Source organism: Lissotriton helveticus, chromosome 3_1, assembly GCF_964261635.1.
Source record: "Lissotriton helveticus chromosome 3_1, aLisHel1.1, whole genome shotgun sequence".
Lineage (NCBI taxonomy): Eukaryota > Metazoa > Chordata > Amphibia > Caudata > Salamandridae > Lissotriton > Lissotriton helveticus.
Genome location: NC_136061.1, coordinates 850067945 through 850083596, shown reverse-complemented (window position 1 = coordinate 850083596; position 15652 = coordinate 850067945). Strand labels below are relative to the sequence as shown.

Genomic DNA, 15652 nt, shown 5'->3' with positions numbered 1-15652 from the left:
ATTGATGGACTGTACGAAGGCCTTCAGCACCAGGTGACTGGCCAGCGACTTCAAAAGGTTGATGTGGAGGCGGGTCTCACCTCACCTCTCCCAGATGAACACCCCATCCCAACAGCGACATCTGTCATCATCATCATCATCTCTGGGTTGGGCAAAAAGAGGGGTCCGGTGTTTGTCCAACTGTAGTTGAGCCACCACTTCAGGTCTTTTAGTGTCCCCCAAACCTTGGATTGAATCCAATAGGTTCTGGTGCTGGGTGCTGGGCCCTGAGGCACAGGTTCCACTGCAGAGCGTTCATATGCAACCTGGCTCAGTCAATGAGCAGAAAGCAGATTGCAGGATGCAGGATACCAAGAGGGCTAGAACTCTCAGAGCCAGTCTTACCAAACCAAGAACCGAGGCTGAAACATTGGGATCATAGCCCAAATGTCCTGGGCTCATTGTGGTGGAGTGAAGGCGAAAAACTGCACGGTATCCAGGATGACTCAAATGAAAGTAGGTCTTTGAGAAGGAGTCAGGTCTGACTTTGGCACACTGTTCGTGAACCCCAACAATGTAAGGCGGTTTTTCGTCATCTGGAGGAGGGGCTAAGTTTGTTATGGCAAGAATGCCTTCAATAGGCAGTCATCGAGCTAAGGGAAAATTGGGAACCCAACCTCTGATGGTGTGCCGCGATCTACACCATCACTTTCGTGAACAACCAAGGGGCACTGGTGAGGCCAAAGGAAGCATAGCAAATCGAAAATGTTCCTGCCAACCTTGAACTGCAAGAGTCATCTGTGGGGCTGCACAAACATGAAGGTAAACATTCTGCAAGTTCAAAACCAACATCCAGCCGTCTGGATCCCGGGTAGACAGAACCTGGGTCCGCATGAGCATCCTGAATTTGTCATTCCGCAAGTAGGAATTTAGTGGGTGGAGATCTAAAATAGGGCAAAGGCTTCTATCCTTGTTTTGCACGCAGAAATAAATGAAGCAATAAATGAAGCAACAGCCAGTCCCTATTTTCTGGGCCAGGACGCCCTCTACGGCTCCTTTGACCAAGAGAGTTTGTACTTCTTGGAGAAAGGTGGACAAATGCTCTGGGAGATGTTCTGTTATGGGTGGGAAATGCAGGAGGTGAAAAGAAATGGAAGGGAATAGCCTCTTTGAATGGTCAGGAGGACCCACCCGTTGAATGTTATCTTTTGTCACACATGGAGGAAATATCTGATCCTGCCTCACACAGGGTGGTCGTGTGCAGCAAAGGGGAAACTGAAGGGGCTTGAAAGTAGATGTTGGATGGAAGGGGCACTGAGAAGTTTACTGTACCTGACTGCCTGGGTGTTCTGATTTCCATTTTTGGAAGTTGTAAGCCCAAAACCACTGCTGCACATCTCGTTACCATGACAAAGGAGGCACTTCTGTTGGTGGTTTAGAGAGAACACAATACAATATCAGGGGAAGTTTAATACTCTGCTATCCTGCAAATCCACATATAAATAGTCATCGCAATATTGGCAAAAATACTCCCCTTCATCACCACTGTCATCTCAAAAATCCAGTTGAGTGTGATAAGAGTCCAAACCAAAGAGCTGCTGGATGCTGCAGTGTAGCTTCTAAACAAAGGCACGCTTCTGTCTGAGTCTGAATGAGCTGGTGTTGCCTTGTCATTACAGCATCGAAGGTTCTGGAGGCATAGATGGTGCAGAGGGCTGACCCACCAATGGCATCCCGAATGGAGGCCTCTGCAGCTTCTTAGAGGGCGTAAGCGTGTCAGAGGTAGCTGGAAGGGTGCCAAAAACACAACCTCTCTGAAGGTCTCAATCTGTTGCATCGTCAGTCATGGACTCGAAAATTCTCGGTGCATTGGAATCAATTGCAGAATCGGTTGTTTGGTGGAGTCTGAGAGTGTGAGGCACCTTGATATCCACATGACTCTCAGGTTGAAAGTGGCAGGACTGGGATGAATCTCACTTTGTTTTCTGCTTCTATTTTGACTTACCAGATGACTTGGACCTCAATGACAACCTGTTGCGGCAACGTCCTTGAGAGCGGGAATGGGTACATGCCCTCAACCCCGATCGCCTTCAGGTTCATAAAGGTGCACTCCTCGTAGGACTTGGAGTTGTACGCCAAATGCAAACACCAGAGGCAGACCTCAGGGGGCTCGGTCACAGACATCCATTTTCAACAGACCATACAAGGCTTAAACCCTGCAGTTTTAGGAGAGGAGGAGAGGACATAGTTCACTTGCACATAGGAAAAGAGAATTTTGAATAAAAAACTCAACTGATGAGAAGAAATTGAGAAAACAAAGGAACTGACATCAGCACACAGGCTGCGTTCTTCACTCTGGGGCGAAACCAAGTCGTTGCGGAGCCACAGGCCGCAATCTACCAGCATGGAGGAGCACTGCTGTTTAAATCTTCCGAGATCTAGTCGGGCACTTGGGGATATTCTAATCTAACGGTGAAAACTCTGCAATTAGAATTATCCATCAGAATAGGTATGTCAGCAATGGAGAGCATTTGACTATTATTCAATCAATAATCAACTGAAACATTTGTGGTTTGAGAAATGCTGTGAACGACAATGGCTCCAACACTAAAGTTCAGGGATTTCTAAACAGATATATAGATGAAGGGAGTTACATTTTGTAATTTTGAAAGATCCTAGAGTGTAAAAGCAACCATTTGAAAATGTGTGAGAGCTTCATGGGTGTATGAATTATTTAATGTTTAGTCCTTGAATTCCCAGATTTTCTAGGGTGCCTCTGAAAATGAAGGAACCTTATAGTCACAAACATAGTTCGCTTTACTTTTGAAAGTATTTCTTGGTGAACAATGAAGATTTGCCCAACAACGTGAAGGTAAGTTTCAATTCTATTAAGGACACGGAGGCAAGGATTATGCTTTTCTTCCTTCGCTTTAATACCATAGTTTCAAAACAGCAGACTTTTTACCATTTTCAGAAAAAAAACTCCTTTTCCCATATAAACATCAGGGAAACAAGCAACAGTTCATCGGTCCGTCATTAATGCCCCCACCTCAAGATGCCCAAAGTCCTTTCTCATTGCCTGGCCTCCCACTTCCTTTGCGCGAATCATGCCATTAGTTCAGTATCACGAGTCCTGTTTCTATCCATCGTTTTACAAACACATCATGTCCGTCATCGGTTTGGATCGTATTTTGTCTCAACAGGGCACTTCGCAAATGTACATTTCATACAAGGCAGAGAACTTCAAAAGATTGACATCAGAATGTTCAATTGTAACAACCATAATGATAAACAGCCTTTCTTATTATGATATGGGAAGGGTCCGCATCTCAATGATCGCCGGGTGAGATAATCCTTGCTTACCTGTCCTTATTAGAATTGAAACTTACCTTCATGTTTGTAAGCACATTTTCACTCTGTCACGACTGAAGGCGATGATTATGCTGGTTCAAAGCTTACTCGCGACAAACTGCGCCACCTCCACCACTGGCTTGAAGTAGAATCTCTTGATGGTCGAGTTTGAGGACCAGTCTGCCATGCACATCAGGTATTCCAGATGTGCTCACCGACAAAATGCTTTGGAGGCCATTGCTCCCCTTGTGGAATGTGCTCTAAACATTTTGGTATCAATGCCGGTTTCTTGCATCACCCAACGGACCCAATGAACTATTGTGGGGGAGGATACCGCATTATATTGCTATCTCAATGCAATAGGTTGTTGCCTTTTGCCCAGAGGGCGCACTTCTTGAGTCATTTCCTCATATGCCTTCGGGCAGCACACAACGCATAACTTAGGAGAGTCAGTCAACGCTGGGTAAGAGATTGTATGAGTATTTGACTTGGTACATCGACTCACTGTAAAAACAACCGCGTCTGGGGAAAAGACCTCACTGTAATGTCCAAAGCTCGCACATCAGAGACACGCCTACATTAAACAAGGCAAAGTAGCATCGCCAATTTTGCCGAAAGCTCCTTTATGGAAAGGAACTTGTTCGGCTGCCAGGACAGAAAAAGGTTCAGCACTAAATTTACATCCCACAGAACCGAATATTGCGGTTCGGGGGGAGAGAAAGGCAAATGCCTCAAAGCAGCCGGAAAACAAAAGGGTGTTCCTCCACCGGGGCCTCGTCAACAGAGGCATGTCCCACCGAAATGGCGGATCTAACTGCACTAGCGGTAGGCTAATCTGTCCTACACCAGGTAGGGCAGGAAATTCAATACCAGCACTAGATCAGTGAACAAGGGATCCAGGTCCCGTCACAGACAGCGACAAACCGGGTCGAAGAGAATGTGTGAAAATAAGGAGAGTCTGATTGGAGAATCCCAAGAAAGATCCTGAAGAACTGGAAACCATACTTGCGATTTCGAAATGGGGGCTATCATGACTACCTCCGACACCTGCCAGCAGACCTGAGCTAATGACAGAGTGGTTATCAAGAAAGAGGGAAAGGCGTAGCCTTGTTCTGGGCTCCAGTCTTGGAGAAACGCATACGTTGCCGTAGCATGAGGGTCCGCCTGCAACTAAAGAACGGTGGCAGCTGATGATGGAGGTGGGACATAAGCAGGTCTGCCGAGAAAGGGCCCCAGGAGGCCGAAATCCACTGGAAGACCAGAGTATCCAGCTTCCACAGACTGGAGTCATGAAGATGTCTGGGGTGCCAATCCGCCACTTGATTGGCCTGACCCGGGAGGTATTCCGCTGTGACCGAGATGTGTTCCTCCAGACAGAAGTTCCAGAAATCCTTTGCCATGTCTGTTAGAACATGGGATCTGGTGCCCCCTAGGTGATTGATATATCTTACTGCTGAGACATTGTCCATCTTCAGCAGGAAGCAGGATTGGATTCGGTCTTTGGGCCTAGCATTGGATCACGAACGATCCTGCCAGGATCGCTAGACAGGTTATATATAAGCTCTGTTCTTCTAATGACCAACTTCCTCATGTGGAGAAATCCCAACAAAAGGCGGCCCAGCCAGATCTGCTGGCATCCAATTCAATGACAAGATCAACAACGGAACTGAAGATTGCACTTCTTCCACGCTTCTATCTGGGTAAGCCACCATGCTATCTCTTCTCTGGCTTAGTCCGTCAGAGGTACTGATTGGGCATACATCAAACTCTCCACAGGTGGTGCACTTTCAGGCACTGTAGGGCCCGGTAATGAAGCGGACCCGGAAAGATTGCCTGAATGAAGGAGGAGAGCAGGTCTACTAGGTGGGCAATCTATCACAGTGAGGTGTAGGGCCTGTCCAGAGTCTCCCAAAGTTTGTGTCATATTTTGGCCATCTTCCGAGAGAGAAGATTCAACAACGCCGATGTGAAGTTCAAGATGAAGACCAAAAAGGATGCTCTTTCGGAGGGGGAGAGAAGGGACTTCTCGTTGATTACAAATCCAGGCTCTGCAAAAGGTCTATTGAGGTATGAAGCTGGGATATCAACTTTTGGGGGCATTGGGCCCTGAGCAACATGTTGTCCACATAAACAATTAACTGGATGCCTTATGCTCTGAGTAACTCAATGGTCGGTTCGAGCACCTTGGTAAAACACCATGGCACCGCCGATAGGGCGAATGAGAGCGTGGTGAACTCGAAAACCTGAGCCCGACGCCACCGAAATTGCAGAAATCTGTGATGGGGAGGAAAACTGGTATGGACAAGTAAGCAAGTTCAGGCCACCATCCAGTCTGGGAGGAGCAAGACATCCTTGAGGAGACACATTCTTTCCATTCTGAAGTGGTGGTACACCAGCCACTGGTTGAAATATCAAAGATTGGTAACTGGCCTTCACCCACTGTCAGACTTGTCGACTAGTAAGATGTTGCTTAAAAAACTATAGGGATGCAGGTCCGAGTGACAGATGGCGCCTTTGTGGAGAACAGCCAAGACTTCCTCGTCTATAAGAGCTGCATCGCAGGCAGAAAAACAATTGAATTTTGACTTTGTAACCTGAAAAGGGCGGTCGTAAAACTCTATGTGGAAACCGGGTACGGTCTGCAAGACTCAAGCGTCTGAGGTGATGCAAGCCCAGGCCGAGTAGAACCCTGCCAAGCACCCTCCCACCTGGATCAGAGTGGAGGAAAGGACACTGACAGTTTGCGTTGGCACTGCTGGCCTGTCCTCTGTATCCACCTCAACCCCGGAAGCATTGCCCTCTTGTCGGGAAAAAGTTGTTGAAGCACTCTTTATTTTGGTACTTGCCGCACCCAGAACCTTGTCCCCTGGGATGGGTTTGGTATATGGGGCAGCTGGTCGAACATCCCCTGCCTCAACCAGCCCCCTTGAAAAACCATGGGGTAAAAATGCACTTGATGTTGGATTGTGCCTTATCCAAAGAAGTGAAAGTTGATTCGAACTTTCAAGTTCCTTGATGAAGGCATCCCAGAACAGGCCCTTTGCGCCACTGCCCCAACCTCAGAGGAGGCCAGGTCCCTAATCAGTAGAGTGGCGCCGCTCCATGGAGAGGGCACAGTTCACATTCCCTAAAAAAAGTATTGCGTGCTGCACCCAATTTGAAAGAACCTCTGAGGAAATGAGAGTGCCCTATATCTTGGACTCTTCCGCAATGTCCAAGATCTTCGTCAAGGGTCTTATGATACCTAATAGCTAGTCCTGGCACAAGCGCCATGACCTATCTATGCCCTTCTTAGGGTCTTTCATGTAATTCGCTAAGAAGGTGGCCATTTTCGAGTCAATGTCAGGGGTGAGGGCCACCTTGCCCTTCAGGGTAGGGGGTGAGCATTCCGCTCAGAGGCCATTTTGGGCCTCCTTCTCCAAGGGCTTGCAGAGGCACCCAGCAACAAACTTAGTGACCTTGTAACCCGGGCCCCCACTGCTGACTAAGGGTGTATGATGTTGTCTGGATCCAACATATCCGACTTACCTCCTTGAAGGTGAAGGCGTTCAGTAGCCGGGCGACATGGCCTCAAGGAACAAGCCTCATCCTCCAAGTTCCCCGGGGAATCACAGTCCTGCAGGTCAGCAGTAGCACGGCTCAGGGGCTAGAGAGAAGAGGAAACAGGTTCAAGGGGGGGCAGTCTCCTGGGGAACTGACTTGGCCAAAAAGGTAAGGCACGCAAAAGCATCTCTATTCCACCCCTTCCTCACATTTCTTCTTTAAGGGGAGGGGAAGTTTCCCCTGGGGCATCTGCTGGGAGACATGGCTTCTCTGGGACAGGGACCTGGAACTTGGCAATTTTGGTGCACTCCTGGGCAATTCTATCGGAGAGGTACTGTTCCATAGGCCCCATCAACTCATTTGATGGGGCCGCCCTCGCCCCTCCCTCTCCACCACCCATATATGACAGTTGTTCCCGCGCGCAGCGTTCACGCGCAGCGATCGCGCCCAGTCCGCGCCGAAGGTGCGCCAAAGGTAAGCCGGTCTACGCCCGTCCGCGCCTGGACCGCGCCCAGCGCCAGACCCCCTGCCCCTCGCGCTTCCCAACCCTCCCGCATTACCTACGATGCCGCCACCCTCCTAGCCCTTAACCCCGGTCGCGCCCCCAACTGCATCCAAGCCGCTCCTGGACACACCCATGGACCTTTCTCTTGTTACTCCTGCAAATTCATCGGCACCAACAACATCTCCGCTACAACCACAACACAGATTCCCGACCCCAACCACCTACAATGCATCCTTCTCAACACTCGTTCGGTCCACAGACACGCCATCGACCTATGGAATCTACTAGACACCGTCTCTCCAGACATCGCCTTCCTAACAGAAACATGGATGAACGCTTCCTCCGCCCCAGACATCACCATTGCCATCCCCGAAGACTATAAGATCACACGCAAGGACCGCACCGGCCACACAGGAGGAGGAATCGCTATCGTCCATAAAAAATCAATCCACATCTCAACCAGCTCGGACGTCAACCTCGCCAACTCTGAACACCTTCACTTCCAGATCCACATCGACCCCAAGACCACACTCAGAGGCACCCTCCTTTACAGACCACCAGGACCCCGCGCAAAATTCAGTGAAGACATCACGGACTTCATCACTCCACACGCGCTCCCCTCCAAAGACTACATCCTTCTGGGAGACCTCAACTTTCACCTTGAAAAGTACAACGACCACAACACCACCACCCTCTTGGACAACCTCGCCAACCTCGGACTTAAACAACTGGTCACTTCCCCCACCCACATCGCAGGTCACACACTCGACCCTATCTTCACCTCCAGCAACCATGTCTCCTACAGCCACACTACGGATCTCCTCTGGACTGACCACAGCTGTGTTCACTTCACCTACAACAAGCCGAAACCCACCAACCACCTCCAACCAACTCTGCAAAGAAACTGGAACAAAATCACCATCGACCAGATCTCCTCATCGCTCCTTCTAAACACCCCAGCCCACTCCTCTAACCCAGACCAAGCCGCCGCCAACTTCACCCTATGGTTATCCAACACCGCCGACATCCTAGCACCACTGAAAAAACGTCAACGCAAACCTGGCAGCAAGAAGGCCTCATGGTTCAACGATGATCTTAAGAAGTCCAAGAAACTCTGCCGCTCCCTTGAAAAGGCCTGGAAAAAAGACCCAACCACTAGCACCAAGGACGCCTTCAAAAACGCCACCCGCACACACCACCAACTAATCCGAAAGGCCAAGAAAACAGCATTCAAGGATCGACTTGACAACAACGCCCACAACAGCAAGGAACTTTTCAACATCGTCAAGGAATTTACCAACCCCTCGGCCAACTCCAACGACATCACCCCCTCTCAAGCCCTCTGCGACTCCCTGGCTTTATTCTTCCACGACAAAATTGCAGACATCCACAACAGCTTCGACAACCAACCCGAAGACCAACCCACCCAACCATCTGCTGAACACTCTCCCCCCTTGAACGCCCTTAACGACTGGAACCCAATCTCCACTGAGGACACCATCCGCCTGATGAACTCTATCCACTCAGGATCCCCCACAGACCCATGTCCTCACCACATCTTCAACAAAGCAGACTCCATCATAGCACCGCACCTTCGAGACGTCATCAACTGCTCCTTCAACTCCGCCACCTTCCCGGAAAGCTGGAAACACGCTGAACTCACCGCCCTTCTGAAAAAACCCACAGCGGACCCCACCGAACTCAAAAATTACCGCCCCATATCGCTCCTTCCTTTCCCAGCCAAAGTCATCGAGAAAGCTATCAACAACCAACTCGCCGCCTTCCTCGAAGCCAACAAATCCCTCGACTCCTCACAATCTGGCTTCCGAGCAAAACACAGCACTGAGACCGCCCTCATCGCAGCAACAGACGACATCCGAACTCTACTGGACAATGGAGACACAGTCGCCCTCATCCTCCTCGACCTCTCTGCAGCCTTCGACACAGTCGGCCACAGCACCCTCTTACAACGCCTCAGAAACATCGGAATACAAGGAAAAGCTCTTGAATGGATCACCTCGTTCCTCACCGGAAGAACCCAGAGAGTCCGCCTTCCACCATTCAAATCCGAAGCCACTGAAGTCATCTGTGGCGTACCACAAGGATCCTCACCCTCTTCAACGTATACATGAGCCCCCTTGCGGACATCGCTCGCCAACACAACCTCAACATCATCTCTTACGCAGATGACACTCAACTGATCCTTTCTCTCACCAATGACCCCAGCACCGCCAAAACAAACCTACACGAAGGAATGAAAGAAGTTGCCGAATGGATGAAACAAAGCCGTCTGAAACTGAACTCAGATAAAACAGAAGTCCTAATCTTAGGTACATCCCCCTCTGCATGGGACGACTCTTGGTGGCCGGAAGCCCTTGGAAAAGCACCCATCCCGACAGACCACGCACGGAACCTAGGCGTTATCCTGGACTCGTCACTCTCAATGAACAGACAAGCCAACGCCGTATCCTCATCCTGCTTCAACATCCTTCGCATGCTCAAAAAAACATTTCGCTGGATCCCCACCGAAACCAGAAAAACAGTCACCCATGCTCTAGTCACGAGCCGACTGGACTACGGAAACACCCTCTACGCAGGTACTACCGCTAAACTCCAGAAGAAACTCCAACGAATCCAAAACGCCTCAGTTAGGATCATATTAGACATCCCACGTAACAAACACATCTCTGGCCACCTGAAAGACCTCCACTGGCTACCCGTCAATAAGAGGATCACTTTCCGACTGCTAACCCACGCACACAAATCTCTCTACGACATCGGACCAGAATGCCTCAACTCACGACTGTCCTTCTACACCCCCTCCCGCCAACTACGTTCCTCCAGCCAAACCCTTGCCGCTGTTCCCCGCATCAACAAGACCACCATGGGAGGCAGATCCTTCTCATACCTGGCAGCTAAAACATGGAACTCACTCCCCGCCTACCTTCGCCTTACCCAGAACCACCTAGCTTTTAGAAAGCAACTTAAAACGTGGATATTTGACAAGTAAGCGTCCTCCCCTCCCTAAGCGCCTGAGACCCTCTGGGTATGTAGTGCGCTATATAAATTCTCTGACTTGACTTGACTTGACATTTACAGCCCTGTAAATTGAGGTATTCATCACTTCATAAAAATCTTCATTCCAATGCAAATAAGCAAGGGAATCCTCTTCCTCATAGGTAGCTTCAGAAGTCTCCATGCCTAAGTTGTGGAGTGGTGTGGCTCACTGGTTAGAGGCGGCAGACCCGGAAGCAGAGAACGGCCCGGGACCAGGGTTCAATTCCCGACGCGGCAGGGTCGTGGACCAGGGTCAGCGGACTCGATAATTCTTGCCTCGGTGCCTACTCTAACCAGGGATCACACTCGGCAACTCTGGGCATTAGCTTGCCTCATCTCTACAACGGCCCCCCACATTCGCCAGGGATGCCTGGTTTCACCTTGGAGATACCCAGTAGGGACCATCACACAGGGATAGCCACGACAGGTTCCCCCGCGGTCTACAGCGCCACGACGCCTCAGGGCAGCAGTGCGCTTTACAAGACACATACAACACATACATTTTTTAAGTTAATGCACTGTGGGACAGAAAAAAAACACTAGAATGTTACTATAACAAGGCAGTGGGAGATAACCACTATTTGTATTGCGCCTTCATGCCGCCCACACGTGTGCAGGAGAGGAAGACAACTTTTGTTGATTTCTATTTATGCAGCACACACACGTTTGCAGGACTGGGTGCTGGGAGGGTCCAGACGATGTGGGTGGGCCTGAGGCACACGATGGGGATGCGGCAATCCCAGGGACATGCACACGCTCTTCTCACTTACTTCGCTTCACTGTCTGGGACGTGTCCCACCAAACAAGGCCTGGTGTAGTACGGGCCCCAAAGAGCATCAACACGAGCGAGGGTCACAATACAGACCCCTGCCGGGGCGTAATTATTCAAATTGGGGAAAGTACTGACCAGCTGGCCGGGCGTAACTCTGAATTGCGGGGACAAGGCTTTGCAACTCGTGGGCTCCAGCAACGAGCTTTCCTGCTGCTAAATCGGAGAATGAGATGTGCCGCGGGGAGCCAGCGAGACGCTCAGGGCGCTGCCCTCTAGCAGGCATAGAGCGCACCGCCTGAAAGTTTGAACAAGCCAGGGACGGGTGAAGAGTGGGATAGCAGTCCTGCAACCAGACTAGGTATCTAAAAAATAAATATTAGCAATAAAATACTGCCCGGAGGTGGCGTGTTTCTAGCAATGCTAATATTACACCAGCTTTAAGCCAATACAATCACAAGGAAACATCTGAGGGGAAAAAAGCTGAGAAACGGGAAGAGTACTTAACTGGCTGCTGAGCAGTGAAGAAGGAGGAAGTCCAGGCAGTGAGGAAGGACTTTGTGGGAATGTGGGATCCTGAGTTGTGGACATTAAAGAAGGACTTATGAACTGTTGCTTGTTTCCCTGACGTTCTAAAAATTTTAAAATGGCTGCTATTTTGAAAATATGGTATTAAAGCGAAGGAAGAAAAGCATAATCCACGCCTCCAGTCCTGACATAGAATCAATGACCAAAGGGTAATCAGCATTGCATGATAAATTCTGTTGAGAGAAGGGAATAAGACTCTATAATTCATTCCTACTATCCTAGATGCAACTGAGGAAACACACTTTGGAGAAAAATATCACAATCACCACATGGCATTTTAGCTACATCCAAATCATATTCCTACCAAGAACTTACCATCAATGTTGAGCATCATGTTCCACATTGCGGGACGGACCGACTGATGGAAGCCGAACCAGACCTCCCGGCCACCCCCTAGAGGGTGGTAATACCCTTCGGGAGGAGAGAAAAAAGAGCGTCCTACCGGGGTGTATCTGTGGAGAATTACACAACACCATGTCACAGCAGTGTACTTCGTTTCCTTCTCTGTCATATACCGGCAAATAATTTTTCAAAAGGCATTGAGTTACTGGCTTGTTTGCGACCACTACTGATGCAAATTGTACTGTAATTGCATTTATATAGCACTTACTACCACTGACGAGATGCTGAAGTGCTCACTGGAGAGTACCACACTGCTCTGGAACCCATGGTTAGTGTTAATCCTGTAGTTCTTGGTTACTGTTACTTGTTTGGATTAGCACTGTGCAGTCAAGGAAAACATTCCATGCATTTGTGGTAGAGTAATTTAATTGGAATTCAGAGTGATCATTGCATTGTATTGTAATTGCATTTATATAACGCTACTGCCCCAGTAGAGGCTTTGTAGCACTTTTTTTTCAGTGGATAGAAAAACCCAGGTTTAGTGGACTAATTTATTATTTTTAAAGGCACAAACAGGAGTGTATGGGCACAATGAACTAATGTATAGGCACTATATATTAATCAGCAGTCACAAACATTGGAGTGTGAGCACATATATATGGCATGTGGGCAAACACCAGTTCAGTGGACTGTAGGTATAAAAAACTACTGTGCCTATCCATGTAAAGGTTTTATTGAACACAAACATCACTATCTTAGAAACACTTTCACATGCAGACAATGAATGCAAACTAATCAGTGAGAAGCCAGCAATAACAGAGCAACCACACTGAAACTAGCTCAGTGGTTTTTAAGAAATTACAGCGCCGGTAAGTCCATATATATCTTAGCTCACAGAGCACCCAATTTCCATATGCTACTAACAGAGCAGGTGCACAGTAAAAAACGTGGGCCAATGGCAAACATTTACAAAACCATCCTTGTCAAAAAAGGAAAGAGAAGCTGACACAGAGGGGCAAAAACATGTGTATCAATCTAAATATACATTTGGGAGAAGATTTTATATATATATATATATATATATATATATATATATATATATATATTTTTATTTTTTTTACAGTAGATATAGTTAGGACCATGTTTTTCGCCAAGCAGAAGCAAACCCTTCAGTTCCAGCGGGCAGGAGCTGTCAGTGATCCCACCTGCTGGAAGCAGAGGTTTCATCACTTTCCCTGCCCACAGACATGCGGGCAGGGAAAGAGATGAAATGATTGCTCCTGCACAGAGAGCTGGTTTTCCAGCAGCTCCCTCCGTGCAGCAACAATGCCAGATCGTGCAGGAGGTGGGGAGCCCGCTAGGACCGTGGGGGCCTTGGGGCTCACCACGGTCCCAATCCAGCACAATGGGTGTCACAAGGGCACCCAGGAGATATGGCCAGGCCCTGGTGGATGGGGTCTCTTGGGCCGAAATCGGCCCGGGGGGGGGGTGCCGCGTGGCATCCCACACCCACTAAAATATAGAGATATTTAAAGGGCAGGCCTTGGGGATGGAAATCAGCCCAGGGAGGGGGCCTGTGCAGCCCCTCTCCCCTAATTAATATGGGCTGTGCCCCAGGGGATGGGGACGCCTGGGCTTACATCGGCCAAGGGAGGGGGGGGGCTGCATGGCCCCCTCTCCATTAAGTGTGTTTTCTGGGTAATTCCATGGACGCCAGTCACAGGCCCAATGAGACACTCATGCACCCACTCACCGACCCACTCAGACACTCACACACCCACTCACAGACTGACTCACACTCATGGAGGCACTTGCAAACTCACTTACACACTCTCACACTCAGTCACATCCACGTTCATGCACCCACTCGCACACCAAGTGTCTCAGACCAACTGTCAAGTGTCACAGACCCACTCAGACTCTCACAGACCCACTCATACACCCAGTGAGACACTTATGTAGGTACTCACAGTCACCCTTAGACACTCGCACACCTATTGAGACACTAATGTGCTTACTCCCACACTCAATGAGAAACAGATGCTCACACACTCATTTTTAAAGGTTACAATTTACAGTTAGCAAATAACATTAAAAAAATTGAAATTCACTTAAAAATAAGATTACATGGACGTTATAGTCAGGCTCAATTTCACTCGTACAAAACCAGTGAAATTCAGCAGTTATAGTTACCTGAGCTAACTGTAAAATACGCCTCCGCAATGCATTGCTTATGACCTCACAAATTACATCACTGATGACATGGTCAGTGATGTCAATGATGACATCACTGATGACATATCAACTGACATCACTGATGAAATCATCCACTGAACCACTCACACCACCATACAACCTCTCATACAACTCCTACTCTCACACAACTACTCACACACCCATTCACATACCCATGCAAGTACTTACACAACCACTTACAGATCCACTCACTCATACAGCCACTCACACAACCACTAACTAACCCACTTAGCCACTCATTCACCCACTCACTCACCAATTCAACCACTCACATATCCAGCCATTTAGATATACAGACACTTTCATGCCTACTCATACACCCACAATTAGTGTCACCCATATGGCTACTCACACACCTACTCACTCACCCATAAAGTTACTCACATACCCACTCACTTCCTCATACAGCTTCGAACGCATGTGCACACTCAACTATAGTCACTGACACAAGCACACACAACCATACCGCCTCTCACATTCACTCACTCACCCATAGTCACTCACTCACCCATGCACCACTTATGCATCCACTCAGTCATCCATACAGCCACTAACACACCCCAACACTCACCTTTTGATGTCTCCCACATACCCACTCACTCACTCATACGCACAAGTTATCACTTGTGTAACGATATATATGTAAGAGACATTAGTTAGTGATAGATTCCTTACCTTAGAATATCCCCAGGCGTCCGACTGGATCCGGAAACTTTTGCAATACCTCTGCGCGCCGGTAGGCGTCGTCCGCGGCTCCGCGTCCGTCGCCGGTGTCGTTAGGGCCGGAATGACGTCGCCGGAGTACTTAAGACGCCACCCTCGCGCGCTGACGTCAGTTCTTATACACAGCTTTTCCGTGCCAGATACGCAGAGCCATGATAGAACCAACACTGGTGCCCTGAAACTAGGGCCCTGAAAGGGGATGACCTTAACCCTAGATATTGGTTCGCAGAACAGGGAGGATGGGTGGGTCAGTAAGGAATCTATCACTAACTAATGTCTCTTACAGATATATCGTTACACAAGTAGTAACTTGTGCATCTGAAAGAGACATGTTAGTGATAGATTCCTTACTTTAGAATAGATACCCCCGCAATACCAACCCCGGTGGTGGGTCTGCGAACCAAGATCACACCAGAGAGTCCTGGAGAACAGAATGGCCAAAGAAGCTGTCTCTCCGGACTTGGCTATCCAGGCAATAGTGCTTGGTAAACATGTGCAGCGAGGCCCACGTAGCTGCCTCACAGATGTCATGCAAGGGA

At 48.8% G+C, this 15652-nt stretch overlaps 1 protein-coding gene across 2 annotated transcripts in view; it reads right to left on the bottom strand.

Annotated features, from left to right (window-relative positions):
- The window catches only part of LOC144823030 (protein argonaute-1), a 297743-nt gene that overhangs the window by 81344 nt on the left and 200747 nt on the right, over positions 1-15652 (bottom strand). For both annotated transcript variants that reach the window (XM_078681165.1, XM_078681166.1), the window contains exon 5: positions 12108-12244. In XM_078681165.1, the coding sequence (XP_078537291.1) occupies positions 12108-12244 (137 nt within the window). The remainder of the gene's footprint in view (positions 1-12107; positions 12245-15652) is intronic.